This window comes from Falco rusticolus, chromosome 11 (assembly GCF_015220075.1).
Source record: "Falco rusticolus isolate bFalRus1 chromosome 11, bFalRus1.pri, whole genome shotgun sequence".
Lineage (NCBI taxonomy): Eukaryota > Metazoa > Chordata > Aves > Falconiformes > Falconidae > Falco > Falco rusticolus.
This window is the reverse complement of record NC_051197.1, coordinates 26,435,859-26,460,430: the sequence shown is the minus strand read 5'-3', so window position 1 is coordinate 26,460,430 and position 24,572 is coordinate 26,435,859. Positions and strand designations below refer to the sequence as shown.

General features: G+C 60.9%; 4 protein-coding genes across 15 annotated transcripts; all 4 read left to right on the top strand.

The window, feature by feature from the left end:
• Window positions 1–223: 223 nt before the first annotated feature.
• On the top strand, window positions 224–3,662 carry PLPP6 (phospholipid phosphatase 6). Its single transcript, XM_037404600.1, has 2 exons — window positions 224–825; window positions 2,752–3,662. The coding sequence occupies exons 1-2, from the start codon at window positions 426–428 to the stop codon at window positions 3,120–3,122; spliced, it is 771 nt and encodes a 256-aa protein (XP_037260497.1). The 5' UTR covers window positions 224–425; the 3' UTR covers window positions 3,123–3,662.
• A 1,697-nt stretch (window positions 3,663–5,359) lies between these two features.
• On the top strand, window positions 5,360–10,846 carry LOC119155589 (flavin-containing monooxygenase 5-like). 4 transcript variants are annotated; one of them, XM_037404410.1, is made up of 10 exons: window positions 5,360–5,537; window positions 6,159–6,334; window positions 6,948–7,105; window positions 7,294–7,482; window positions 7,564–7,726; window positions 7,969–8,111; window positions 8,530–8,729; window positions 9,082–9,431; window positions 9,778–9,850; window positions 10,097–10,846. In XM_037404410.1, the coding sequence occupies exons 3-10, from the start codon at window positions 6,974–6,976 to the stop codon at window positions 10,440–10,442; spliced, it is 1,596 nt and encodes a 531-aa protein (XP_037260307.1). In that variant the 5' UTR covers window positions 5,360–5,537; window positions 6,159–6,334; window positions 6,948–6,973; the 3' UTR covers window positions 10,443–10,846. The 4 variants fall into 4 exon arrangements, with proteins under 4 accessions (XP_037260307.1, XP_037260309.1, XP_037260308.1 ...); XM_037404412.1 differs by having other exon boundaries at window positions 5,452–5,537; window positions 6,203–6,334; XM_037404411.1 differs by lacking the exon at window positions 5,360–5,537 and having other exon boundaries at window positions 6,229–6,334; window positions 10,097–10,166; window positions 10,443–10,846.
• A 93-nt stretch (window positions 10,847–10,939) lies between these two features.
• On the top strand, window positions 10,940–16,159 carry LOC119155586 (flavin-containing monooxygenase 5-like). The gene is made up of 8 exons (XM_037404405.1): window positions 10,940–11,679; window positions 12,680–12,868; window positions 12,950–13,112; window positions 13,861–14,003; window positions 14,260–14,459; window positions 14,536–14,885; window positions 15,298–15,370; window positions 15,454–16,159. The coding sequence occupies exons 1-8, from the start codon at window positions 11,545–11,547 to the stop codon at window positions 15,806–15,808; spliced, it is 1,608 nt and encodes a 535-aa protein (XP_037260302.1). The 5' UTR covers window positions 10,940–11,544; the 3' UTR covers window positions 15,809–16,159.
• A 392-nt stretch (window positions 16,160–16,551) lies between these two features.
• PRKAB2 (protein kinase AMP-activated non-catalytic subunit beta 2) lies at window positions 16,552–24,499 on the top strand. Of its 9 annotated transcripts, none has more exons than XM_037404415.1 (9): window positions 16,554–16,600; window positions 17,535–17,741; window positions 19,212–19,389; window positions 19,622–19,788; window positions 20,680–20,773; window positions 21,357–21,477; window positions 22,726–22,859; window positions 23,142–23,210; window positions 23,654–24,499. In XM_037404415.1, the coding sequence occupies exons 3-9, from the start codon at window positions 19,228–19,230 to the stop codon at window positions 23,729–23,731; spliced, it is 825 nt and encodes a 274-aa protein (XP_037260312.1). In that variant the 5' UTR covers window positions 16,554–16,600; window positions 17,535–17,741; window positions 19,212–19,227; the 3' UTR covers window positions 23,732–24,499. The 9 variants fall into 9 exon arrangements, 6 of the variants coding, with proteins under 6 accessions (XP_037260315.1, XP_037260313.1, XP_037260312.1 ...); XM_037404414.1 differs by having other exon boundaries at window positions 16,575–16,600; window positions 17,502–17,741; XM_037404418.1 differs by lacking the exon at window positions 17,535–17,741 and having other exon boundaries at window positions 16,552–16,600; window positions 21,357–21,471.
• The last annotated feature ends 73 nt before the right edge of the window (window positions 24,500–24,572 follow it).

Below are 24,572 nucleotides of genomic sequence, written 5' to 3'. Positions count from 1 at the left end.
CGCCCGCACCGGCGCCGGCAGGGCGAAGGCGCCGCCGCCGCGCCTCTTCGGGCCCTCGCCGGCTGCCGTACGCCGGCCGGGGCGGGCACGTGCGCCCGGGGAGGGGGCGGGGGGCGGGGGGAGGCGGGGCGAGCCCCGCCCCGCGGGCCGCGGCCGGACGGAGGGGCCTCCCCGCCGCCAGGGGGCGCCGCGGCAGCCGGCTGCACCGCGGCCGGCGGGGGGAGGCGGAAGGGGAAGCGGCGCCGCGGTGGGACTGCCCGGTACCGAGCAGGCGGCGGTGTGCCCTTGGGGGTGCGGCGGGAGGAGCGGGGCGCCGTCCGGGAGGGGAAGCGGCCCCGCGCGGGGGGTGCCATGCCGGTTGCCGGGCGGCCGGAGCAGGCGCGGCGGGCGGTGACGGGCCCCACGCCTCTCGCAGGCCTCCCGCCATGCCGAGCCCCCGGAGCAGCCGCGACCGGCGCGGCGGCGGCGGCCGCCCCGAGTTCCTGTCCCTGGTGAGCCAGCGCGGCCCCGGCGCCCCCGACAGCCCGGCGCGGCGGCGGGAGGCGGGCGGCCCCGCGGCGGCCGCGCTGCCCGAGGAGGACTGCATGAAGCTGAACCCGTCCTTCGTGGGCATCGCCCTCAGCTCCCTGCTCGCCATCGACCTCTGGGCCTCCAAGCGCCTGGGGGTCTGCGCGGCCGAGGGCTCGGCCTGGGGCAGCGCGCGGCCCCTGATGAAGGTCATCGAGGTGTCGGGGCACGGCGTCCCCTGGCTGCTCGGCACCTGCTACGGGCTCTGCCAGAGCCACAGCTCTGCCGCCAGGGAGGTGCTGCTCAACCTGCTGTTCGGTGAGGCTGGGGGCTCACCGCGGGGCTCTGCGAGGCGGGGGGCGGCAAGGGGACCTGGGGGACGGGGCAGAGCTGGGTGAACCTCAGCCTCGCACAGCCCCGAGGGTGCTAGCTGGTGCTGAGTGACGGGCGCGGGCTCACCCGGGGTGCCTGGCACCAGCGCGGGTAACCCTGCAGCCGCAGGGCATGGTGGCCTGGGTACGGCGCACGTCACAGCTCTGACCCACGGCCTGCGAAACTCCTGACAGCCAAACTGCTCCTGCGGTTGCACAAGACTTTCGGGGAGCTGAACTCTCTTTTAGCTCTTCGGCTTATCAGAACAGTGCATTCCAGGTGCAGCTGCCTAGTGTTGAGCCACCAGCCTGTTCCCTGAAAAGCTGCTCTGGCACGCAGACGTCTGCACCCCTGGGCTCCCCGCAGGTAGTACCTGCATGGATTGATCTGTATCAGCAAGCGAGGAGACTCACCTCAAAGCATGCGTTTTAATCTTGTGTGGTGTAACATTCCCCCCCACCCCGGCATCCCGTCCTATTAGGTGTACTTAGATTCCTCATTTTTGCTCACTTAGAAACCGTAGTCGCTCCAGAGCAACACACCTTTTTAGGGTCCAAGTTCTTACTCTTCTATGAAGTTGCAAATAATTGGTGTCTCACACTTATTATTTGAATTTGTATCCTTTTGGTGGGAAACATATGAGTTTACTCATCTTTTTCATCTAGCAACACGTGATTAAATTACAGTCCCGCACGGCAGGGCTGTGGGAAAGGACCTGGAGGCTTTCAACCTGACCTCTGCTTCGAGGAGGTCTGTCCCAGCACCAGGGCCTTGGCCAGCCACCACCTCTCAGGGGCCCTGTCCCAGGGTTGCAGCACCCATGTGGGAAAGGAGCGTTCCCTAATGTCCCAGCTGAACATCCCAAACCATATGTAAAACGGGAAAAAGCAATTGAACTATATTTAAGGGGGGGTTGGGAGGTACAGGTATTTAACCAAAGGGAATGGACTGAAGTGACCAAAAGATTTGGTGTCCAGAAATAAGCCTTAGGACAAGCAGAAGTCAGCCTCTCACGAGACTGCCTTGGAAGAAGTAGCCCTGGCTGTGGGCACTGGGCTAGCCGAGCTAATGGGGATGAAGAAAGCACCCTCTGCCCTACGTGGGAAGCTGCTCTTGCCAAATACTGGCTGAATGCTGCTCACAGGTGACTTCTACTGCAACAGCCTTTAGCTCTCTGGGGGCCAGCTACCATTATTTAAGTCACCCTTTATTCCGCTCCTGAAAACCGAAGTGCGGTTAACTTTCTGGCGTTAATCCTGCCAGCCGCAGGGAGAAGCCAGACCACCGGAGCTCTGGCCGCCCACAAGCTGAGGCCCCTCACGCTGAGCTCTGGCTGAGTAGTTGAAGTGGATCGATCGTTCACCCGGGTCAGTTTGTCCCCCCAGCCAGGAAGGAAAGGCAAAGCAATGCTGAGTTAGCACGGCTGTCGGGAAGGGAGTTGTGGGGAATATTAACCCCGCTGTTGCCTTCAGATTAAGGGTGGGTTTGGGCCCCGAGTCATGGCAAGATCAGATTTTACGCAGAAAGAACAGCCCTTGAGTGCAAGCTGGGCAGAGCCCTGTTGCTGGCTGTGGCAGGAGAGGGTCTGGCCTTGCATGAGGGCTGCGTGCAGCAAGAGCAGAGACTGAAGATGTGCTGGAGAAGGCCAAGTGCTGGCTGACTGCCATGCTCTCCCTGCCTGGGTATTGTAGCCATGGGAAATACTGCCTCCTCTTAGCAGGTTTTGGTAACCAAGTGCTTTCTTCTTAGCTAATGGCTGCTTTGTTTATTGCCTTGTTTTCCATGGAGCCGAGGGGGACGGGGAGAACCGACCAAAAAACCCAGCACACCCCAAAACCCAAACCTTGCTCACTTACAGTTACTGTCTCCTAGCATTGCTGCTGGATCTCGTGCTGGTGGCAGTGGTGAAAGGGCTTGTCAAGCGGCAGCGGCCCACCCACAACAAGATGGACATGTTTGTCACCATCTCGGTGGACAAGTACTCCTTCCCGTCCGGCCACGCCACCAGAGCTGCCCTGGTCTCCCGCTTCATTCTACGTCACCTGGTGCTGGCCGTCCCGCTGCGGGTCCTCGTGGTGCTCTGGGCTTTCATCGTCAGCATTTCGAGGGTCATGCTGGGCAGGCACAATATGACGGACGTGCTCTTTGGTTTGCTCCTGGGCTATGCACTGTACAGCGTGGTGGAGTACTGCTGGCTGTCCCCACTCAACGCGCCTGCCCTCTTTGCGCTCTGGAGCCGTTGATAGCTGACTCCCTCCCAAAGCTGGAGGCATGTGCCTGGGTTTCTGAGCACGCACAGGGAGGGGATACCGGGACTTGAACTCACATCCTAGACCCCATCTGTCCAGCCAAGACTTTGACACTAGCGGTGCTGCAGGCTCCTGTGCCTGCACTTAGGTGTTTGGTGCTGTCTTGCCTTCCTGATGGGCTGTCGGGCAGGGCGTGCACTGGCCAAGCAGCAGCACTGACTGTTCCCCCATGAAAAAATACCAGTCCCTGCAGAGCCCAGGGGAGGCTCAGCACGTTCATCCAGCAGCTCGCTGCTGATGCTGTGAATCTGCATGTTCTTGCTGGACACCTGCTGCGTTGGCATATGATGTATGTGGTAGCTGTGGCTTTGCGGAGATTTCTCTGCCGTAGCCCATGTATCTGTATGCTGTAAATCACTGTCACTGTGTTACTGTCGCAAACATGCCCTGCACAATCTGCTCCATTATGTCTGCCGGGAGGGTCTCTCTGGGGTCTGTCCTCAGGTTCATAAAGAGCTCTGCCTTCCTAAGCAATCCGTCTCTTCCCTATTAATCTCAATTTAAGTACTGCACTGAGGCCAGCTCTAAGCAGTGAGGACGTGGGCACCTGGCTCCCAGCGCCACGGGGAAGGGATGGTGTGCCCAAGGGTTTGGTCCATCCATGCCATCTCCAAGGCACCGGGTAACAGGTAGCCCTCGTGAGAGCTTCAGCTTGTCAAGTCTCAGGGGGGGCGGGGGGGGGGGGGTACAGCACATTCACAGCAATTCCTGTTTGTCAGCACTTTACCAGTGCTGCTGACAGCATCCTGCAGAGCGAGCCCCTTCCCTACAGCCTAGCAGCCAGCAGTACGCCCTCACGCAGGCTGCGGGGCAGCCCTGGGCGCTGAGCCTTACCTGCACCCCCTGCAGCCAGAGGCTCTGGCTCTGCCAGCCACCACCGCAGCTCCTGTGCTCCGGGCAGGCTGGCTTTCCTACCCTGGCACCCTTGGTCCTGGCAGCCTAGTTTCTCATGGAGGACTGCTTGTCCTTGGCGGGAGGGGACCGTGTGGAGCCTCTGTAATGAGTCAGGGCTGAGACTGAGCCAGAAAAGCACAGAATCCACATCAACAGAGGCCACAGCCAGATGGAGTGAGGGCTCTGGACTGAGCTTAGTGACTCTCGACATCTGACTGGGAGTGACTGGCCCCAGGTGAGGCTTGTCATGGCCATTAAGGTCTATTAGTGCACTCAGGCCCTTGAAATCATGGGATAAGTCGTATTAAAACCAGGCAGTGTTTAAGGGTGAAGGTGCAGGAGCAGCCTGGGGGCTGCTGGTACTCCAGTGCCTGAAAAAAAATCCCCTGGGTTGCACCATGTGCCTGGCAGCCGCTGGGCCAGTCCAGCAGGTACACAGCAGCACCTGGCCAGCCCTCCCACCCCAAGGCAGAGACAAGCTCTGGTGGCTGTGCGATTACGGGCAGCTGGCATGCTGTGGCATGGTCAGGGTTTGGGATGATCTGGGCTTGTTGGGCTGTGACAAAACATCCTAGCTTTACTTTTTCCCAAAACCACAGTGCTTTTCATCCAAGTGGTTCTTGCAGCTGTTGGGATCCTCCTCTGCAGGCCATGGAAGAGTAGGGCAGCAACTGTGTGTATCTGTGGCTTCTTCCCACATGCATACGCGTGTGCTAGAAGTTGCTCCTGACTCACCTGCAGGACCTTCCACAAGCTGCTTGGTGCCACCCACCATCACCAGTGCATGGCCCTGCTGGCTCACAGGCTGCCCAGCCACCCTCTCACCTCAGCTCTGCCTCTGCCCGCCTCTGCCAGCAAGACCTCTGATCTCCTTTTGTGCTTGTGTCCATCGCTCCTTGTCACTCGTCACTGGCCGAGGTGCCAGCCTGGTGATAGGAAGGAGGAGACTGGTGCTTTCTGCTCAGCTTGTCCCACAGCACAGGCACCTCTGCCTGCTGTGGAAGCCCTGAACAGATGTGTCCACATGCCCTGCCCACCACACCGCACATCCCCGGTGCTTGCCAGATGCGGGGGGCTGTGGCTTCCCCATGGACAGCAACAAGCCATCCTTGACTGAAATGCCATGGCTTGACCCTGGTGCACTCCCGTGGTTCCCTGTGGCTGATGGCAACGGTTTGGTCGGGCCATGAGCCCAAGCACAGTGGGGACAAAGTCCAGGGCTGCGCAGCCTCTCGTAGCTGCCAAGGGAGAAGGGCAAATTTGAAGACAACCTGCGCAGAGGTTTCATACCACAGTGGTTGGGTTGAGGGCTGGGGTAAAGTCTCCTGTACCTGTTGCCCCTGGACAGTCCCTGCCGAACTTAGAAAAGAGCCAGAAGCCAGCTGAGAGCGGAGCAGGGAGGGTGGCACTGCCAGTGCTGCCCCCTCGCCATCCCCGTGCCAATCCCCTTGCCCGGTAAGAGATGCTTTCAGTGCTTTTCAGCAGGCAGGCACAGCGTGGGGGCTGACAGCTCGACACCTCTGCCCCCGGCAGAGATCAGCCCTAGCCAACACTGAGGGACAGGAGGAGCTTTATTATACTTACCGCAAACATATTACGAGTCTTGGAATGTTAAAATGGTTTCAGCTGCAGAGCTTGGCCCCTCTGCAGCCCTGCGCCCTGCTCAGCTCTGGGGTGAAGCTCCCCAGACACAGGAGAGCAAATTTCTCCTGCAGCCCCCAGGGGCTGTGCAGCCACCGATGTGCCAGAAGCCAGCGGTGGGCTCCCCAGCCGCCTGCTCCGTGCCTCCAGCTGCCCGGGAGAGCCTTTTCCTAACCAGTCCCACCACCCCAGCACCACTGACACCCCAGCAGCATGGTGCTTCTCACACCCGGGTCCTGCTGGCCCAGGAGCCGGCCGTGGGGATGCTATGCTCATGTGCCCAGCCCAGGGCCACGGGGGGGGTGGGGGTGACGTGGTGCTGGGTGCCACCAGAGCAGCCGGTGCTGCGTGTGCCCCGGGTATCGGCATAAACAGGGTTGGGCTAATCCTGATAATTCCAAAGGTTAACACTCAGGGCAGTGTTTGCTTACGCAGTGTCCATGCCACAAGGGCCAGCTGCGTCTCTGCCTCTCCTGCAGCCCCGTGTCCCTACGGTGTCCCAGCACGGGGGCTCCCAGCAAGGCGCCTGCGGTGGCTCCTTACACCACCATCCCAGGCTGTAGCAAGAGCCGCTGCCGGAAGAGCCAAGCAGGCAGCTGGGAGCCAGCCAGGTACAGCCTTCCTCTCCCCGGCCCCGTGGGAGGCGTGACGGAGGGGGAGGCCCTGCTCACGGCCACTGCGCACCATAAAGCCAAGCCACCGTCGGGCGTCACGGGTTGGGACAACCCGGCAGGGGCTCTCCTGTGGCTCCGTGCTTGCCGCTGGCCTTCCCTGGGCAGCAGGTCGGTTGCAGTCCCCGGTCCCTGTGGGTCACTGGCATGCTGTGGGTGCTGGGGTCGCACAACAGGCATCTCCCCGGGGAAGGGAGAGGGCAAAGGGCAGGTGGAGGGGCTGTTGCCCACCCTGGAGGGAGCCGTCGGTCCCCGCGGCAGAACGGGGCACTCTGGCACTCCTCCACCACGGGGACGTAGCGTGGGTGAGAGATTTGGAGGCTCCCTGGCACTCGGTAGCATTTCCCCTCATGGCATTCAGGGGCAATACCGTGGTGGTGCAAAACCCCAGCACTGGCCAGGTCCCTGCCGGGGAGGGGGACAGCAGTTGCTTCACAGCTGCCCCGGACAAATTTTTGGGGGGCTACCTCTCAGCTTGGGACCTCTTTGGTGCACAGGGCCAAAATTTTGCATGGCTGCACCCCTCACCCCCACTCTCCGGCACTGTCCCCAGGCAAAGACCCCGTGGCGGAGGGCAGCATGGCGAAGAGAGTGGCCATCATTGGAGGGGGCAGCAGCGGGCTGTGCGCCATCAAAGCCTGCCTGCAAGAGGGGCTGGAACCCGTCTGCTTCGAGAGGACAGGGGACATCGGGGGGCTCTGGAGGTTTGAGGTAAGCCCTGCTGGCCACGTGTCCTGCTGGGGGGCAGCACCACAGCAGCTGGAGACCAGTGGCAGCTGGTAGTGTTGCACACAGCCAGCCACGGCAGGGTCCTGGGGGCGAGGTTGAGGGTAGGGGCTTCACACAAAGGGCCGCCACGTCAGCCCTGGCCAGCCCTGAGCCGTGTCCCGCTCCCACAGGAGCACCCCGAGGAGGGCCGTGCCAGCATCTACCGCTCCGTCATCATCAACACCTCCAAGGAGATGATGTGCTTCAGTGACTTCCCCATCCCCGACGACTTCCCCAACTACATGCACAACTCCAAGATCATGGAATACTTCCGCATGTACGCCCGGCACTTCGACCTGCTCCGCCACATTCACTTCAGGGTGAGAGGTGGGGGCTCCGGGGGGCAGTGGCGGCGGGGCCAGGGGGCACGGGGTGCCTGACTCTGCCTCCCCTGCCCCCAGACCAGCGTGTGCCGGGTGTCCAAGCGCCCCGACTTCGCCACCACGGGCCAGTGGGACGTGGTGACGGAGCGTGATGGGAAGCAGGAGGCGGCCGTCTTCGACGCTGTGCTGGTGTGCACCGGGCACCACACGGAGGCACATCTCCCGCTGAACACCTTCCCAGGTACCGCCCCGCGGGCTGGCCAAGGAGAGACCCCAGCAAGCCCAGTTGTGGCGGTCTCTGTTCTTCCTGCTGCTCCTCCTCCTAGCCCCAGCATTTCCCTACCTTGCTTTGGCTCCAGGAGCAGTCCCACGCTCCCCAGAAGGGGTCTGGTGGGGCCAGGGAGCATCCCCATTTCAGATTTTGAGGAGGTGACCCTCCAGCTCAGCGGCAAGAAGCCAAGCATCCCTCCTCCCTGCCCACAGGAATCGAGAAGTTCAAGGGCTTCTACCTCCACAGCCGAGACTACAAGGACGCTTGGGCTTTCACTGACAAGAGGGTCATTGTCATCGGGATCGGGAATTCAGGGTCGGACCTGGCCGTGGAGGTCAGCCACACGGCCAAGCAGGTGAGCAGCAAGAGTGGGGTCCTGGGGGGCAGGACAGCCCCCCATGGGACACTGCTGGCTCCACAAGGACACCAGGACACAGGCTCTGGCACAGCCACTGCTCCGACCTGGCACTTGCTGGTTTTGGCAGTGCTGGCACCCACCAATCCCAGCCACCAGGCAACAGTGGAAGTCAAGACTTGATCCCGTATGGATACCCTGATTTCCATCCCCAAGCCCCGGGCTGGCACTGCCCCTGCGGCTCTTCCCTACCTCTCCCTGCTGGGTGCTGACCGCCAGCTCATTGCCGTCCGGGTCTTCACTCAGCACTTGGGCAGCACAAAGAGGAGTGATCCTGGGGCAAGGACACGTACCCCCCTAAGGGCAGCCCCCCAGGACCATCACAGCCTTCAGGAGCAATGCATACTTCCTTGCCCAGGTCTTCCTCAGCACCCGCCGGGGGGCATGGATCCTCAACCGCGTTGGAGATCAGGGCTACCCCATCGATGTCATCTTCACCACCCGCATGAAGGCATTCCTGAAGAAGCTGCTGAGCCCGTCCATAGTGTGCCACCTTGCCGAGAACCAGCTGAACGCCAGATTTGACCACTCGCACTATGGCCTGAAGCCAAAGCACAGGTGCCAGCAAATGCTCCCCCTGCCCAGGAGGGGCTCTCCGCCTCCCACCATGTCCAGTCCCACTTGGCCATGCTCGCTGTGCTCAGGCTGGGGCCAAGGCACCAGCCCTGGAAATGGAGTCAATAGCTGTGTTGTGCCCAGACAATGCTCAAGGGAGCCACCACTGCTCCTTCCAGGGACCCACAGTGTCACCAGTGCAGTGGCAGCTGCCCAGCGTCCCTGGGGGACCAGCCCCACTGGGAATGAGCATCCCTGGGGCTGAGCATACCCAGAGCAGGGAGCAGGGGCTGGAGCAGGACGTGGAGCAGAGACACACTACCCCAGTGCCCTCATGGCTCCTTGTACCTTCCAGGATCTTTAACCAGCACCCGACCATCAATGACGACCTGCCCAACCGCATCATTTCGGGCAGGGTGCAGGTGAAGCCCAACGTTCAGGAGTTCACGGAGACATCTGCCATCTTTGAGGATGGCACCAGGGAAGACATTGATGCCGTGGTCTTTGCCACGGGGTACAGCTTCTCCTTCCCCTTCCTCGAGGGTTGCGTGAAGGTGGTGGAGAACCAGATCCCCCTCTACAAATTCATGTTCCCGCCGGACCTGGAGAAGCCGACGCTGGCTTTCATTGGCCTCATCCAGCCCCTGGGTGCCATCATGCCCATCTCGGAGCTCCAGTGTCGCTGGGCCACCCGCGTCTTCAAGGGTAAGCAAGGCAAACCTCCCCTGTGGCTGCAGCCTGGGCTTGCACCCCTGGTGCCGGCGCAAATGGTGCACAGACATGCCTGGGAGGCAGCAGCCAGCTGTGCCATCTGGCCATGGGGAACGGCACAGCTGTCCTGCAGCTGTGGTGGTGAGCTGGGCTTTTGCCTGAGCAGCACAGGGACATCTGTACCCTGAGCCCCATGGGCTACTCCTTCCCATCCCAAGGAGCTTGGACATGCCGCAGGTGCCAGACTGCCAGCCACGGTGGTGCCAGCAAGAGCAGCACCACAGTGGCCATTGTTGCCAGCGGGGTGCAGCACCCCCATGCTGTGGCTTATCCTCCCTAGGGCTGAACAAGCTTCCCCCACGGCACGACATGGAGGCTGACATCAAGAAGAAGAGAGAAGCGATGGCGAAGGAGTAAGACCCTACTCAGGGAACAGGGAGGGAGCTGGTTTGGGCACAGCTGCATGTAGGCACCCATCCTGTCCCCTGGCTACGTCCCAGCACATTTGGCCATGCCGACAAACGGCAGGGGTGTGCCTAGCCGCACTACCCCCATCCCGCTGATTCCCTCCCGATGGCGGTCCCCCCAGTACCACCTTGCCGGCATGTGGGGCACTGCTGCCCCTGCTGCCAGCACCCACCTGCCCTCCCTGCCCGCAGGTACGTGAAGAGCCAGCGGCACACCATCCAGGTGGATTACATCCCTTACATGGACGAGCTCGCCTGCCAGGTGGGGGTCAAGCCCAACCTGCTCGCCCTCTTCCTCACCGACCCCAAGCTGGCGCTGGAGGTGGCCTTCGGGCCCTGCACGCCATACCAGTACCGCCTGCGGGGCCCGGGCGAGTGGGAAGGTGCCAGGGCGGCCATCCTCACCCAGCGACAGCGCATCATCAAGCCCCTGCAGACACGGCACGTGGAAGACCACCCCTCCGCCCCTGCCGTGCCCCTCATTTTCAAGCTGGTCGGGGCTGTGGCCGTCCTTGCCTTTGTTTTTGCTTACTTGTAGGTGCCCTACAAGCGCGGGAAGGGAGGCTCTGCAATGTGCTGAGGGGCCTGGCTGGCCACCCCCTGTCCCATGACAGCCTGGGAACCATGGCAAGAGCCCTCCTTCTGCCTGGCACGTCCCCGCCGTGGCCACACCATGAGCTTGGGATGCACAGAGTCTCCCCAGCTGCTGGAATAATGCCTCAGTGCCTGCTCTGCACCTCCCTGGGGAGCTGCTGCCAGGGCCAGAGGAGGAAATGCTCTCACATGAGTAAAATCCAGTCCCTCTCAGCCAGAGCTTTTGACCCAGCAGTAACACACTGGGCTTTTCTGTCACCTCTAACCCAGCCGTGCCACCCCTGGCCCATTCACACAATAGCTAAATAGCACAGCAGACTTCCTAACTGGATAAATGTGTTAAACAGAGACAGGCGTCTGTCCCGTTCCTGACACCACCGTGACCCCCTGCACGCCAGGGGGGATGCGCGCAGGTTTGAGGTCACAACCGTGGCAGCGTGGGTTGCATGCATGCACACACATGTATTCACAGCAAAACTGCTGCACTCAGGGTGTGCAGTGCCGGAGCAGGTCACAGGGGTCACAGCAGCATGGCTCAGTGCCACCCTCGTCACCAGCACACAGCCCCTCCAGAAGATGGCCGGGTGGGTTCGGGACCCAGAGAGGTGACAACGGGGTCCCGACCACCACATGCTGAGGCTGGCATAGCTGCTGGCTACCAGTGCTCCGAGCATCTCCTGGTTTTGTTTTCCATGCCATGACCTGCTGAAATATGGAGCTCAGCCGCATCTCACCCCCCACACCCACGAAGTCCCAGGGCAGCGTCGGCACCATTAAGCACTTACAGCACCTAATAAAACTCTTGCAGCGGGTGGGCGCGGGCAGGAGGTGTGGCACGGCAGCAAGGGGAACCTGTAGATCATGTCTGGAAGAAACACACCTCCTGTGACACACCAGCTGACCTCAGTCCTCCATGGGGAGCACAGGAACAGCCATCCCCAACTGAGCAGCACTGGTGTGACCTGCCAGGCTCCACACCCTCCTGAGCGCGTTTTGTCCCTGGCTGAGGCTTCCCCAGCACCCCTGCCACAACCACACCGTGGGACATGGCTGCCCGGAGAGTAGCCATCATCGGTGCTGGTGCCTCTGGCCTGTGCGCCCTGAAATGCTGCCTGGATGAGGGGCTGGTCCCCACCTGCTTCGAGAGGAGCTGGGACATCGGGGGGCTCTGGCGCTTCGAGGTAAGCCCCGTGCCCTGCCAGCCTGCCCCGTGGCAGCAGCACGGGTGGGACTGGGATGGATCGCTGGCAGCTAGTGAAGCACCGCTCCCTTGCTCTGCGTGGGTGCGCAGGCAGGCTTCCAAGAAAGGCCACGGAAAAGAAAAAATGCTCTGGTAGGGGGAGGTCCCCCTGGTGCCAGCTGGTGTACCAGCCACACCGGCCCTGCCTCCTTCCCCCCAGCAGCAGGACAGACCCTCCCTAAGGACCTTACCCCAGAGCTCGCTTTCCCATCTGACCCTGCTGTCTGTCCCAGTCCCCGTCTTACCCAGCCCTTCCCTGGAAGTCCCAGTTGCTCCTCTCCCTGCCCCTGAGCCGTTTGCCCACAGGCACCAAGCACTGCCTCCCCTGTGCCTTGGCTCTCCCTGCCTCGGGGGAAGCCCCCGCGCTCTTTTCTGCCCCACCTATAACAAAGCTGCTGATTTTTCCCCTGGGGACCCACCCACAAAAAGAGCAGCCTGATACCTGCCTGGGAGAGCCTGGGGGGGACGCACAGGGTGCCACACCAGCCTGGGAATCAGGGTGGTTGGGTTACAGTTCGCTGGTTCCACCCACGGTGGAGCAGAGCCAGGCAGAGACCCCAGGGGCAGGAGCGCCCGCTCAGCTGGCAGCACCTGTGGCTCAGGAACCGGAGAGACCCAATGTGGTCACCGGGGCAATGACAGCGCGGACAGCTTTGGGAATGCTCTGCCTCATGGGGGCCGCAGGGAGAGTGGGGGAACCGAGGCACAAGACCTCCCACAACTTGCTGTCACCACTGCATGGCCCCCGCCAACTCAGAGCTTTCTCTTTCCCTGTTTTGTGGGGTGGGCGGTTGCACCCGGGGGAGGACGCTGGGTGCAGACAGGTGCTATGACCACCTGTGGCTTAATCCTGCACCTACAAGCATGGTGAGGTGCCTGGCAGGGCAGGCTGGCAGCCCTGGGGTCCCCGGCCGGCGCCAAGCTGTGTCCCGCTCCCGCAGGAGCACCCCGAGGAGGGCCGTGCCAGCATCTACCGCTCCGTCATCATCAACACCTCCAAGGAGATGATGTGCTTCAGTGACTTCCCCATCCCTGACAACTTCCCCAACTACATGCACAACTCCAAGATCATGGAATACTTCCGCATGTACGCCCGGCACTTCGACCTGCTCCGCCACATTCGCCTCAGGGTGAGAGGTGGGGGCTCCGGGGGGCAGTGGCGGCGGGGCCAGGGGGCATGGGGTGCCTGACTCTGCCTCCCCTGCCCCCAGACCAGCGTGTGCCGGGTGTCCAAGCGCCCCGACTTCGCCACCACGGGCCAGTGGGACGTGGTGACGGAGCGTGATGGGAAGCAGGAGGCGGCCGTCTTCGACGCTGTGCTGGTGTGCACCGGGCACCACACGGAGGCACATCTCCCGCTGAACACCTTCCCAGGTACCGCCCCGCGGGCCGCTCACCCGATCCCTCACACTCCTGGGACCACCCTCCTTTCCAGCTCAGCCCCCACCCCACTCTGGCTGCTGACAAAAATGCCTCCACAGGTTAATGCACCAGGTGGGATTGCATGAGCCTGCTGCCATCCCATCCATCTCGGTGGCCTGTCCTCAGTGCCTCTTGCCATGCACCTGACCAAAGCGCCCTGTTCTGCTGCCAGCTCACCTCCCCCACCGCAGACAGGCTCCCCGTGTGGCTGGCCACGCACCAGCTGGGCTTTCCAGCTCCCCGGCCAGGCTTGAGAGCTCAGTGCTGGTGGTGGCCTTCTCCTCTGGGTGCCAGGCAAAAATGCCTGGAGGGCTTTCAGCTGTGGAGACCCTCTGACTGGGGAACAGGCTGGAGCACACTGTCACCAGGGTCTGGCAGGATGGCACAGACCCCAGCTGCTCCTCTGCCTCCAATGCCTGACACTGGGGGAACTGCAGGAGGATTTGGGGACGGGAGCATGGAGGTCTCCAGTCCAAGCCCTGCTCCAAGCCAGGCCAGCCCCAAAGCCAGAGCAGGATGCTCAGGGCCACACTGGGCATCTCCCAGGCTAGAGATGCCACTGCCTCTCTGGGCACCATCCCAGGGCTGTGTCGCTCCTGTTGGTCCCAACCTGCTCCCAAAACACACCACCAGTCTGAGCAGGGGGACAGCCCCCCCAGCCTCACATCCCAGTATGGCATGGCTTCCCTCTCTCTTCCAGGCCTGGATAAGTTTGAGGGCTGGTACCTGCACAGCCGGGACTACAAGAGCCCACAGTCCTTTTCAGGCAAGAGGGTAGTCGTGGTTGGCACCGGGAATTCAGGCATTGACATCGCGGTGGAGCTCAGCCACACAGCCAAGCAGGTGTGCTAGGAGAGCTGCCAGGGCTGGGGTACTTATTATTTAAATCCCGGAGGGCACTAAAAACCACCGTGCCACCCCCTGTGGGCTCCTCTCCCTCCAGCACCCGGCCACAAGCACCCTATCCCCTCTCAGTGGGGGTGGCTGTTGTGGTCCCAGCAGCTGTGCTGGCATCCCTGCTGTCCAAGGAGCACGGCGGGGGCCCAGCCGGGTCCCAAGGATGCTGCAACACCACTGCCTCTCCTCTCCTTCCTCCCAGGTCTTCCTCAGCACCAAGCGCGGGACCTGGGTGCTGCACCGGGTGGCAGATGGTGGGTACCCCTTCGACTTCTCCTACCTCAGCCGCTTTGTGCAGCTCCTCCGCAGCCTGGTGCCTCAAAACGTCAGCAGTTTTTATCTGGAGAGGAAGATGAATGCCCACTTTGACCACGCACTCTATGGCCTGCAGCCCCAGCACCGGTGAGCACCTGAGCAGCACCCCAGGTACCTGGCCATCCCGCTGCCTGAGCCCACACGAGGTGTCTGTGCCTTCCAGGATCTTTGACCAGCACCCGACCATCAATGACGACCTGCCCAACCGCATCATTTCGGGCAGGGTGCAGGTGAAGCCAAACATCAAGGAGTTCACGGAGACATCTGCCATCTTTGAGGATGACACCAGGGAAGACATTGATGCCGTGGTCTTTGCCACGGGGTACAGCTTCTCCTTCCCCTTCCTCGAGGGTTGCGTGAAGGTGGTGGAGAACCAGATCCCCCTCTACAAATTCATGTTCCCGCCGGACCTGGAGAAGCCGACGCTGGCTTTCATTGGCCTCATCCAGCCCCTGGGTGCCATCATGCCCATCTCGGAGCTCCAGTGTCGCTGGGCCACCCGCGTCTTCAAGGGTAAGCAAGACAGTTTGGGGGGGATGCAGCTGGGCTCCTCCAGCTACAGCATGACAGAGTTGTTCAGCTGGTGGCATCTCCTTACATGCCAACTCCTTCTGCTCACCTTTTTACCCTCCTTTTGTTTCTTCCTGAGGACAAAACCCAGCACTGCATTTTGCAGTGAGCATCACACTCATCTGCTCTTGCAGGGGCCACTAACAGGTGCCATTCCTAGCAAATCACCTTCTCCCTTTCCTTTCCTGCCACCACTATCTTTGCCTGTGCCTCCCAGTTTGCTCCTGATGTGGTGGCATGTCCTCAAAGCCCCAAAAGCTTCCATGTGCAAGCAGAGGCCAGGCTGGACTGCAGAAGCAGCCACGTCACAGAAGCAGCACAGCCTTCCCTCCAGCTACAGCCTCCTCTTCCCTAGGGCTGCAGGACCTACCGCCATCCGCCGATATGCTGGCTGACATCACACAAACCAAGGAGAAAATGGCCAAGCGGTAAGGACCCTGCGCAGGCATCGTCCCTGCCACCATTACCCTTATGCCCACACACCAAACCCACCTGCCCTCCCTGCCCGCAGGTACGTGAAGAGCCAGCGGCACACCATCCAGGTGGATTACATCCCTTACATGGACGAGCTCGCCTGCCAGGTGGGGGTCAAGCCCAACCTGCTCGCCCTCTTCCTCACCGACCCCAAGCTGGCGCTGGAGGTGGCCTTCGGGCCCTGCACGCCATACCAGTACCGCCTGCGGGGCCCGGGCGAGTGGGAAGGTGCCAGGGCGGCCATCCTCACCCAGCGACAGCGCATGCTCAGGCCCCTGCGAGCCAGGGCCAGGGCCTGCCCTGCCTCCTCCAGCACCGTGCCGCATGTCTTCATGGTCTTCAGCATTGGCTTGATCGTGGCCACCCTCATCTATGTCTTGCTATCTCCTTAACCTAAAATGAAGGAGACAGCTGGTCCTCCCGGCAATCTGCTTCCTTTCCTTCGGGCCTGGGTGTTCCTGTAGTCTCTTGCTAGGTCTGCACCATGGCAGGAGGCACGGAATCGGTTCCTTGAAGACACGGCCTGGGCTGTCTCATCTTCCTGCGGTGCCCGGGCCACACCAGGTCTTGCCCGGGGCTGCCATGACAGGGATCGTTCCCCTTCCTGAAATCCCGGCCCAGCAGCTCCACAATCTCTGTCCAGGGGTTTGGTCAGCGCAGAGGCAGCGGGGAAAGCGGGAGCTTGGCCGGCCAGGGCCCTCGAGAAAAGGGCAATAAAGCTTGTCCCAGTGCTGAGGGGACCGGGAACCACGCTGTGTGGGCTGCCTCTGTCTCCCGTGCCCGTCCTGAGGCGCCTGCAGGCAGCCCGCTGCCCACACGCCCACCTCAGCTCAGCTCAGCTCAGCTCCCACCCGCCCCACCGCCGGCCTGCCCCCCCGGCCCCAGCCCTAGCGCTGCCCTCAACCGACATGGCCGCCCAGGGGCTGAGGTGCGGATGAAGCGGCGCGACCCTCAGCCCGCACGCCGGCCCGGCCGCCCTTAACAACAATGGACGACAATAAGCCGCCCTCAACAAACATGGCGGCTGCCGGGCAGCGGGGAAGCGGGTCCGCGGAGGGGGGGGCGCGGCCATAGAGCGGCGCGCGGGGGCGGGCCAGAGCGCCCCGCAGAGGCTGGCGGTGGCGGCGGGGGGTGTCGCCATTTTGGACGGAGGCGGAGAGCGGGGCGGCGGCGGCGGCGGGCAGGTGGGGCCGCGGTGCGGGGCCGGGGGTGACGGCGGGGTGTCACGGCTGGCCAGGCCGCCGGCGGGTGGGCGGGAGAAGGTGGGTGAGGCATGGCTGGGCGCCCCCCCCGGGCCATGCTGCGGTGGCCTGCGCCCCTCGTTCTGTGGCCGGCCTGAGCCGTGCCCCGCAGCCCCTTCAGGAGGGCCCGGCCGGGCCGCTGCCGCCTGCCGGCTCCTCAGGGCCGCGGCGGGCGCTGGCAGGGCAGGGGAGCGGGGCCCGGGGGCCGGCCGTGCCGTGACCGCGCTGCCGCCGCCTGGCAGAGCCCTGCTCCCGGCCGTGCTGCTCGGCGGGGCCGGGCAGGGAGCGCGGCTCTCCCCGGCTCATCCCCTTCACCTCACGGCACCCCGAGCTCGGCTTCCCCTCGGGAGGCGGGAGCGGAGCCCGGCTTCCCCGGGTAACCCCGGAGGTGCCGGCCGGGCAGGCTGCGGGCAGGGAGGGTGCTGAGCAGAGACCCCGTCCGCCCAGAACAAACCCTGCCAGGCTGGCCAGTGTTCCCCGCTGCGGGAAGCTGGTGTCCCGGGGGTTTGCTGGCCGGGTGGGAGAGGTGGCAAGCGAGACATGGCAAGGTGTGGTGTTTCCAGTGTGGTGGTCCGAGTGGGGAGGTGGAAGGGTCTTGCAATCCGGCAGCAGGCACCCACCGTGCTGCGGACTGCAGCTGGCAGCGGCTTGCTGCCAAACTGGCAGCAGATGCGCTGAGGCACCGTGGAGGCTTCGCTTGGGCTTTGGTATGGGCAGCGTTTCCATCGGTGCCTTGGAGGTACTTGTGTACGTCCCTTGGAGCGTGCTGTGCTATGGGGGCTTGTCTGAATGCAGGAGGGTTTGAGCTGTAGAAGTTCATTCAGTAAAAAGCCAAGTACCGCAGGCTATGTTCAAAGAGTTGGCTGTCCCAGCGCAGCAGGGTGCCTGCGATGCAGGAGGTGGGGTGGTCTTGTCTGCACGGGGTTTTGGATACCATGCGCTGGAGAGGAGCCGCCGCTTGGGAGAAACCTCAGGAGGCATTTGGAGAGCGTGACCTGTAAGGGACAGCCAGAGGGACTGGATTCCTTTTAGAGAAGAGAAAGAGAAGCTTTCACACCTGTTAACACCTGCACGCATCTCTCAGGTCAGTCTTGGTACAAGAGAATGTTCAGCCTTTCCTGCCTTCCTCCCCATAGATAGTAGTAAGGGAGCCTTAGCGGAGATACTGGGGAAGAAGCTCCTCCACAGCAGGTCTAGTGGCACAGGGGCAGGTTTTGTGAGGAGCTGACTGAGCCTCCTTCGGGGCAAAGGGGGAAGGTGTCAGAGCAAATGATGGCCCTCATCTGACCTGGATCTTCAGGTACACTTGATCCTTACCGAGAGGGGATGCTGGTATGGGTTAGCTGCCCTCCCGAGCTGCCTTTTAGCCCTCAGGATTTAAGAAATGCTTTAGTAATTGCTCCATAATGTTCTAAAGCCTGGCTTTGGCTGGCAGCCTTGCCTGGCACCCTTCTTATAATTTGATCTTCTAAACAAATCCTCAAATGTCACAACTAAGCACATGAACCAAGGCAGGCTTGCCTTGCCCTGCAGAGCCCATGATCGGCACGGTAAGCTGAAAGCTGCAAAATAACTGTGGGAAGGGGGAAAGAACCCCGGTCCATCTTGGCTGCTGGGAACTGGGTAAGGCCTGACAAGCCCCGTGTAGCTTGCAGAGGCTTTGTTGTTTGTCCCAAGAGGCACGTAATTATTCCTGGCCTGGTGCCGTATGGCCACTTCTGTTCTGCGTTCTCTGAGCTGGGTGAGACTGGGGATGATGGCCCACCTCCTGGCATTCAGGCGGCTTCCTTCATCTTGTGCCTCCAGATGGCCAGGCAGATGCCAGAGTGCCCGGGGTGGTGCCACTGGTGAGGGTCACAAGCAGACCTTCTCGCTGCGCTGTGCCGCAGCTGGCATGGTGACTTGCTTGGTGAATCATAAGTGAATGCCATCAAGAGCCGAGCTTTTTGCAGACACTACAGCATTAGTCCTACACCTTGGCCAAGCTCCAGCTTGGACGATTCCACTCGGGCAATTTAAATGCTCTCTGTCACCTTTGCCAGGCGCTAGGCTCTGCTCTTCTGCCCACAAGCTCTTGGAGATTTGTTGGGAGCTGTTAAACAGCTGCTACTTTCACTCTCCGGCTGTTTTCTTGCTGGATGTAGGGGATTTGTCTGTAGAGCCTGACTGCAGGACTATGAAAGAGCCTCTGTTAATGCTAAGCAGTTGATTTGCCATAAAGGTTGGCTTTATTTTTCCTGTCAGCCCCTCTATTAAGCTGGCTGCTGAGGGCTTGTGTGGAACGCAGCATAACTAGTATCAGTTTTGGAGTATAACAATTACTGGCTTAACTAGAGTGATGGTTCATAAGGATATGACTATAATTAGGTCAAGCTGTCTTGTTTATTAAATTCCCATTCAGCTCCCAAACTTGGCAGTGGGAATGAACTTTGGGCCTATTTTAGAGCTGCTGTCAGTCTCCCCTGGCAAAGAACACTGGGAAACAGCGCCTTTGCTCCCCTCCTCACTGCCAGAGTCTATAGACACAGCCACACTGACGTCCTCTCTCTCACAGGGGCTGCTGAACTGTCATGGGGAACACTACCAGTGAGCGAGTGTCTGGGGAGCGCCATGGCTCCAAGTCCCATCGCTCGGATGGATCCGGTGCCCCCCACCCTGCCAAGGAGCACCCACACAAGATCATGGTGGGCAGCACTGATGACCCCAGTGTTTTCAGTACCCATGACTCCAAGGTAGGGGCTGGTCACTGCCTTCCCTGTCCTGCCTTCTGGGGACCTGGCTGGGGCTTCAGCTCACTGGCTGTGCGAGGCTGTGCTCCTGACTATGTGAGGGGGCTGTGGAGAGCTGGGAGGCTGGAGGCATTCTGCGATGCTCTTGTCTCGGTTGTGTAGATGGGCTGGGGGGGAGTGAACGTGGTCCCGATCGTCTCTGTGTCTCCGTCAGGCTCTGATTTTCTTTGCTCAGATTCCTGGGGACAAGGAGTTTGTGTCATGGCAGCCAGATCTGGAGGAGTCAGCGAAACCATCCCAACAGGCTCGTCCCACTGTCATCCGCTGGGCCGATGGAGGCAAAGAAGTCTTCATCTCCGGATCTTTCAACAACTGGAGCACCAAGATCCCGCTCATCAAGAGGTAGCCAGTCCCTCAGGTTACTCTACGTTCTCCTCTGCTCCATTGAAGGGAGTGTTTTCCCTTCTCTGTGCTGGTTGCTGTTCCTTTTGCTCACCTGGCTTTTCTCAGTTCACCCAAGCTGTAGGGTCTGAGCCCAAGTACATAATGATCTTCTTCCCTGGGTGGTGCTGTGGTGGTGGTGGGAGGTTGTGAAACGGAGGGGCAGGGCAGGATGGGCCACATTGCTTGCCCAGCTGGATGCCACGCAGCAGCTGGTCTTGGCAGCAGAGCCCTGCCCAGGTATGCAGCAGTCCTCTGGAAGCTGTCAGCTCTTCCCTTGGCTGTGGCCTTACCCTGTGCCTAGTTGTGTTGTTGCCAGCAGGGGTTGTTTGTTTGTCCCTCACGTGTCTTCCTGCCCCAATGATGTTGTTGCTGTCCTGCAATACATCTGTGATTTCGGTGGAAACGCCCTGTAGGACTCTGGGCGTAATCCCAGCAAATCTTCTGGAATGGGTTTATCTCAATTGCAGGCTTCACAAACAGAGCTGCTACACTTGCTGCCCGCGTCCTGCAGTGCCAGCGCAGGGTTAGATGCTTTGCCCATGCGTCCTCCCCAGTGTCTTGCGCAGGGTGCCTGTCACGTTCTCTGTGCATACAGGGCTGGACTGCCTGCAGCTCTCCGTGCAGCTGGACTCCTAAGGGTTTGAGCCATGCTAGTGCTCTGAACGCTCACTCCCATTGAGTCTGTGCCTTAGATCACTGACGATGAGCAAGCCTAACCCTGCATGAAGGTGTTGGTGTAGAGGGGCTGGGCAGTGCATGAACAAGTGCTGTTTTCTGGAACCCCATGGAAAAGCAGCACACAGAGCATCAACAGGGTAATGCTGTTGCATGTCTGTTCTCTCTGCACAGCCACAACGACTTTGTCGCTATCCTGGACCTCCCAGAAGGAGAACACCAGTACAAATTTTTTGTGGATGGCCAGTGGGTCCATGACCCATCCGAGGTAATGCTCAGAGTGTTAATCCTGCAGATCTTGTCTTATGCAGGGGACTAGACGTGATGTAACTGCAGCAGAGGGGGAACAGGAAGAGCAGAGGGTATGTGCCAAAACAAAAGGGGCATCTCCATCCCATGAGTCCTTTCAGAGGCTGGTTCCTCTGGGCTTAGACACACTGTACGGGGAAATGCTGGGGAGGTACTGAGGGGCAGGGAAACACCAGAAGGCCTTTAAGTCCATTTAAGAATTGGCTACATGGGATGATGGGCCAAGGGGTCAGCACTCACTTGCCGGTTCTCCCAACTGAATCATGTGGTAGCAGCATGGGAAGGAGAAGACACTTGCCAATTGGCATGTAGCAGGATGGAGGGTGAAAATAGGAGGTGATGTAGGAGACTGGGAGTAAAGGAAAATCCCCTCAGGGTAAACAGCAGAGATCAGCAAGTGCAGAGCAGAGCTAGACACTGGCCACTGGTGCTCTGAGGTAATGGCACAGCGATGGCAGCTCGGGCCAGGAGGATCTAGGATGCGTTGGGTGTGCTTTGATTGGAGGTAAACATAGAAAGACTCTTAGGTCAGTTCTTTCCAGCCAGTGGTCACCAGCCAGATGGGGACAATTAACAACCTGATTCACGTCAAGAAGTCTGACTTTGAAGTCTTCGATGCTTTGAAGGTGGATTCCCTGGAGAGCTCAGAAACCTCAGGTCGGGGTGAGTTTTTATGTGGCATTACAGCTTTGCATGTGCTAGTTTCCACCTCCTCTACTCTGAGACTCACTGCTCTGGGGTCAGACAGACCCCTTGAGCAGAGGTGTGGGCCTGCACCTGGGAAGAGTAGCGCTTGGCAGCATGTCCTCAGCAGCCCACAGCTGAGGCCTCATTTCTATGGAGGGGCTGTGCTGGTGTAACTTGTCCTGTGCTAGCCGTGTCCTGGAGCAGGGTCAGTGCCTGTGCGCGGCAGAGGTGGCCGTTTCAGACTGGTGGACGCCAAGAACGTCAGGCCTTTCTGTCTGCTCAACTGTAAGTCATCTAATCTGGGGTACAAGCTAGGCAAGAGCAGAATCCAGGTTATTTTCAGCAGCTACTCTTGGTTTTCACGCCAAAGTAATTTGTACTAGTGCTAGCACATTGCAGACCTCCCTCTCCACTTGTGTTACAGCAGCAGGTTAGGTTACCGTGCAGACACTGGCAGTGCTGGCTCGGTGTGTAATGCTGGCAGGTAGCTCGGTCGTGTTTCGGACCAGGGCGCTCCGAGTGTGAGCTGCCATCCCTGGTACAAACCCTGTCTCAGATGGAGCTCAGATAGAGCTCATCTTCACGTCCTTGCCAAGCCTGAGCAGGATATACTTTGCTGGAAAGAAGCCAGCAAGCAGCAGTAGCTCCAGGGAGATGGAGCCCTTCTGGGTGCTGAGTGTTCCGAAATGGTCAGGTCAGGTGTGGTGGGGAGATACGGTTAGCCCAGCTTCCAGCGCCCCCAAGCTCCTGTGGTCCCTCACGTGGGTTGAGCAGCTGCTCAGTCTAGACTTCCCATTTTGTCCTTCCTGGGACCTCCTTGTCAGGCAGTCCTGCAGCACCGAGAGCACGCAGGCGTGCTGCTTGCTGTGCCCCTGCTGCAAAGGGTACAGCTCTGGGGCGAGCTGGCTGCTCGCTACAGGGAGAGGGACTCAGCTGTGCTGAGCGCCACGTGCAGGGGTCTTGGGGTGGATGCTGCAGGGCGCTTGTGTTGTGTTAGTGCATGTACTGGCTTGCAGCCCTGCTTGGAAATGCCCGGGGCTCACCTGGCTGCTTGTTGTGCAGTGAAAAGGCTGAGCTGTTGCTGTAGGATATGGTGTCATGGCTCATGGGAGATGTTTGTGCCTGGAAGACCCTGCTGGGTCCTTCCCAGCTTCTTGAGAGCTGCTCTGTGCTCGCCAGTCCTGCTTTAGCCATTTCACGTCTCCTCCTTTCTCTTCTCTTTAGACTTATCAAGTTCACCGCCTGGACCTTATGGCCAAGAGATGTACGTATACCGGCCTGAGGAGCGCTTCAAATCCCCACCCATCCTCCCACCTCACCTCCTCCAGGTCATCCTGAACAAGGACACCAATATCTCGGTGGGTACCAGCATACTGCCAGCACAGAGCGCCACGCTGGGGGTGGAAAGGGAGTCCTCCCTGCAGGGAGCCTGGTCTCCCCTTGGCATTTCCTGGGAAAAGCATCACTTTTCCCATTAACCACACTGGTTTGGCCCCTTGCTCTGCCTGCTTAGCTGAGCTCTGTTCCTGTTCAGAACAGCCAGAGACACCAGCAGCTCAGATTGCCTGAGATGGCAGCTCCCTGTGATGGCTGGGGGGTCAGGGCTCTGCTGTTCCCCTGTGACACTCCTCTTCTCCTAGTGTGACCCAGCACTGCTGCCCGAGCCCAACCACGTCATGCTCAATCACCTCTACGCGCTCTCCATCAAGGTAAGGGCAGGTCCCCTGAGGCCGCTGGGTGAGGGAAGGGGAGCTGCTGTGGCTCCCAGGAGCCTGCAGCACCTCCAGGGAGCAGAAACTGGGCGGCTGTGAGGTGTAGAGGGTGGTGCAGGGGTGGGAGGACCCATGCAGGACAGCTCGGCTGCCCGGTGAAGCGTGGCGCGCGCGTGGGTGTAGGTGGTTGTCTCCTTACAGTTCCCTTTAGCTGCCTGCCTGCCTGCAGCGTGGTGGAGCTGAGCAGCTCTGGGCTCTCCTGCTGTGCACCAGAGCCTCCCTTTGCTCTGCCCTGCCTCCCTGTCCGGGGTGTTGGATGTGCGCTGCTGGCTGGGAGCCTCGGGCGGCAGGCCGGGCTGGGGCTGCTCCCCACGCCCGCTCGGCGCGGCCAGGCTGCGCTGCTCTCCCGCCCGCCTCCACTGATGCGGTGCCTTTCTCAGGACGGAGTGATGGTGCTCAGCGCCACGCACCGCTACAAGAAGAAGTACGTCACCACGCTGCTGTACAAGCCCATCTGAGCTGGGGCCTCGCCCGCCCCCCCACGCAGGACACGAAATGCCGCTTTGTCTGCACACACTGGGCCACGGGACTGTGTGAGAACTGGCTGCTGGCTCCAGCCTCAAACCTGGCAGGGACACGGGCCCCATCCTACTGGTGTGGTTTGATTTAACCCTTGGTTTCCGCCCAACTACAGCTCCCCTTGGCTTCTGTGAGTCTGGGGGCCACTTGGACGCTCACCAGAATAGCCTTTCCTTGTGCCCAGCACGGAAACGGCTTCACCCTGCCCTTCTTCTCTGGCCTACAAGGTCCTGGCACTGCCCCCAGCCCAGGCCTCCAGGACCGTGTCCTGCTTGCCGAAGGTTGCTGTGCTATTGATGAATCTCCAAGGCCACCTTGATCCCCAGGGGCTCTGGGGCACCCCAGCCTGCCCCACGTCCCGCAGCCCTGGCTGTGGGGCTCCCCAGCTTGGAGGAGGGCGCTGGGCTCTGGCTGCAGCCCCGGCCCTCTGCCAGGTTCAGCACTGAGCCAGCAGGAGGGAGGGTACAGCCGGACGCAGCCACGCTTACCTGCCACTGGGACAGCACCGACAAGGACCGCGCGCCCCGTCCCCAGCATCGGCAGGATTTGCCACAGCCGGAGGGGCACCTGCGCACACCCACGCTGGAGGGGGCCTGGGGAGAGCGGAGCAGAGCAGCTGCCCCCGGTCCCCGGCCGCACCACCTGCTGCCGGAGCAGTGCCATGTGACAGGGTTTTCTCTATTTATTACAGTATTTATTGTTCTCCATGCTGCTGGCTTGGTGTTGGAGGGGGACCCCGGAGAGGAGGAGAGGGAGCACCTAGTGGGGTGCAGAGCTGCC

Bases quoted from the DNA above. Each gene is read 5' to 3' on its own strand.
- PLPP6 (XM_037404600.1), top strand. From the start codon at position 426: ATGCCGAGCCCCCGGAGCAGCCGCGACCGGCGCGGCGGCGGCGGCCGC. The intron at 826-2,751 runs GTGAGGCTGGGG...ACTGTCTCCTAG, and splicing joins GCTGCTCAACCTGCTGTTCG to CATTGCTGCTGGATCTCGTG.
- LOC119155589 (XM_037404410.1), top strand. From the start codon at position 6,974: ATGGCGAAGAGAGTGGCCATCATTGGAGGGGGCAGCAGCGGGCTGTGC. The intron at 7,727-7,968 runs GTACCGCCCCGC...CCCTGCCCACAG, and splicing joins CCCGCTGAACACCTTCCCAG to GAATCGAGAAGTTCAAGGGC. The intron at 9,851-10,096 runs GTAAGACCCTAC...CCCTGCCCGCAG, and splicing joins AGAGAAGCGATGGCGAAGGA to GTACGTGAAGAGCCAGCGGC.
- PRKAB2 (XM_037404416.1), top strand. From the start codon at position 19,228: ATGGGGAACACTACCAGTGAGCGAGTGTCTGGGGAGCGCCATGGCTCC. The intron at 21,478-22,725 runs GTGAGTTTTTAT...TCTTCTCTTTAG, and splicing joins CTCAGAAACCTCAGGTCGGG to ACTTATCAAGTTCACCGCCT. The intron at 22,860-23,141 runs GTGGGTACCAGC...CTCTTCTCCTAG, and splicing joins ACAAGGACACCAATATCTCG to TGTGACCCAGCACTGCTGCC.
- LOC119155586 (XM_037404405.1), top strand. From the start codon at position 11,545: ATGGCTGCCCGGAGAGTAGCCATCATCGGTGCTGGTGCCTCTGGCCTG. The intron at 14,460-14,535 runs GTGAGCACCTGA...TGTGCCTTCCAG, and splicing joins GGCCTGCAGCCCCAGCACCG to GATCTTTGACCAGCACCCGA. The intron at 15,371-15,453 runs GTAAGGACCCTG...CCCTGCCCGCAG, and splicing joins AAGGAGAAAATGGCCAAGCG to GTACGTGAAGAGCCAGCGGC.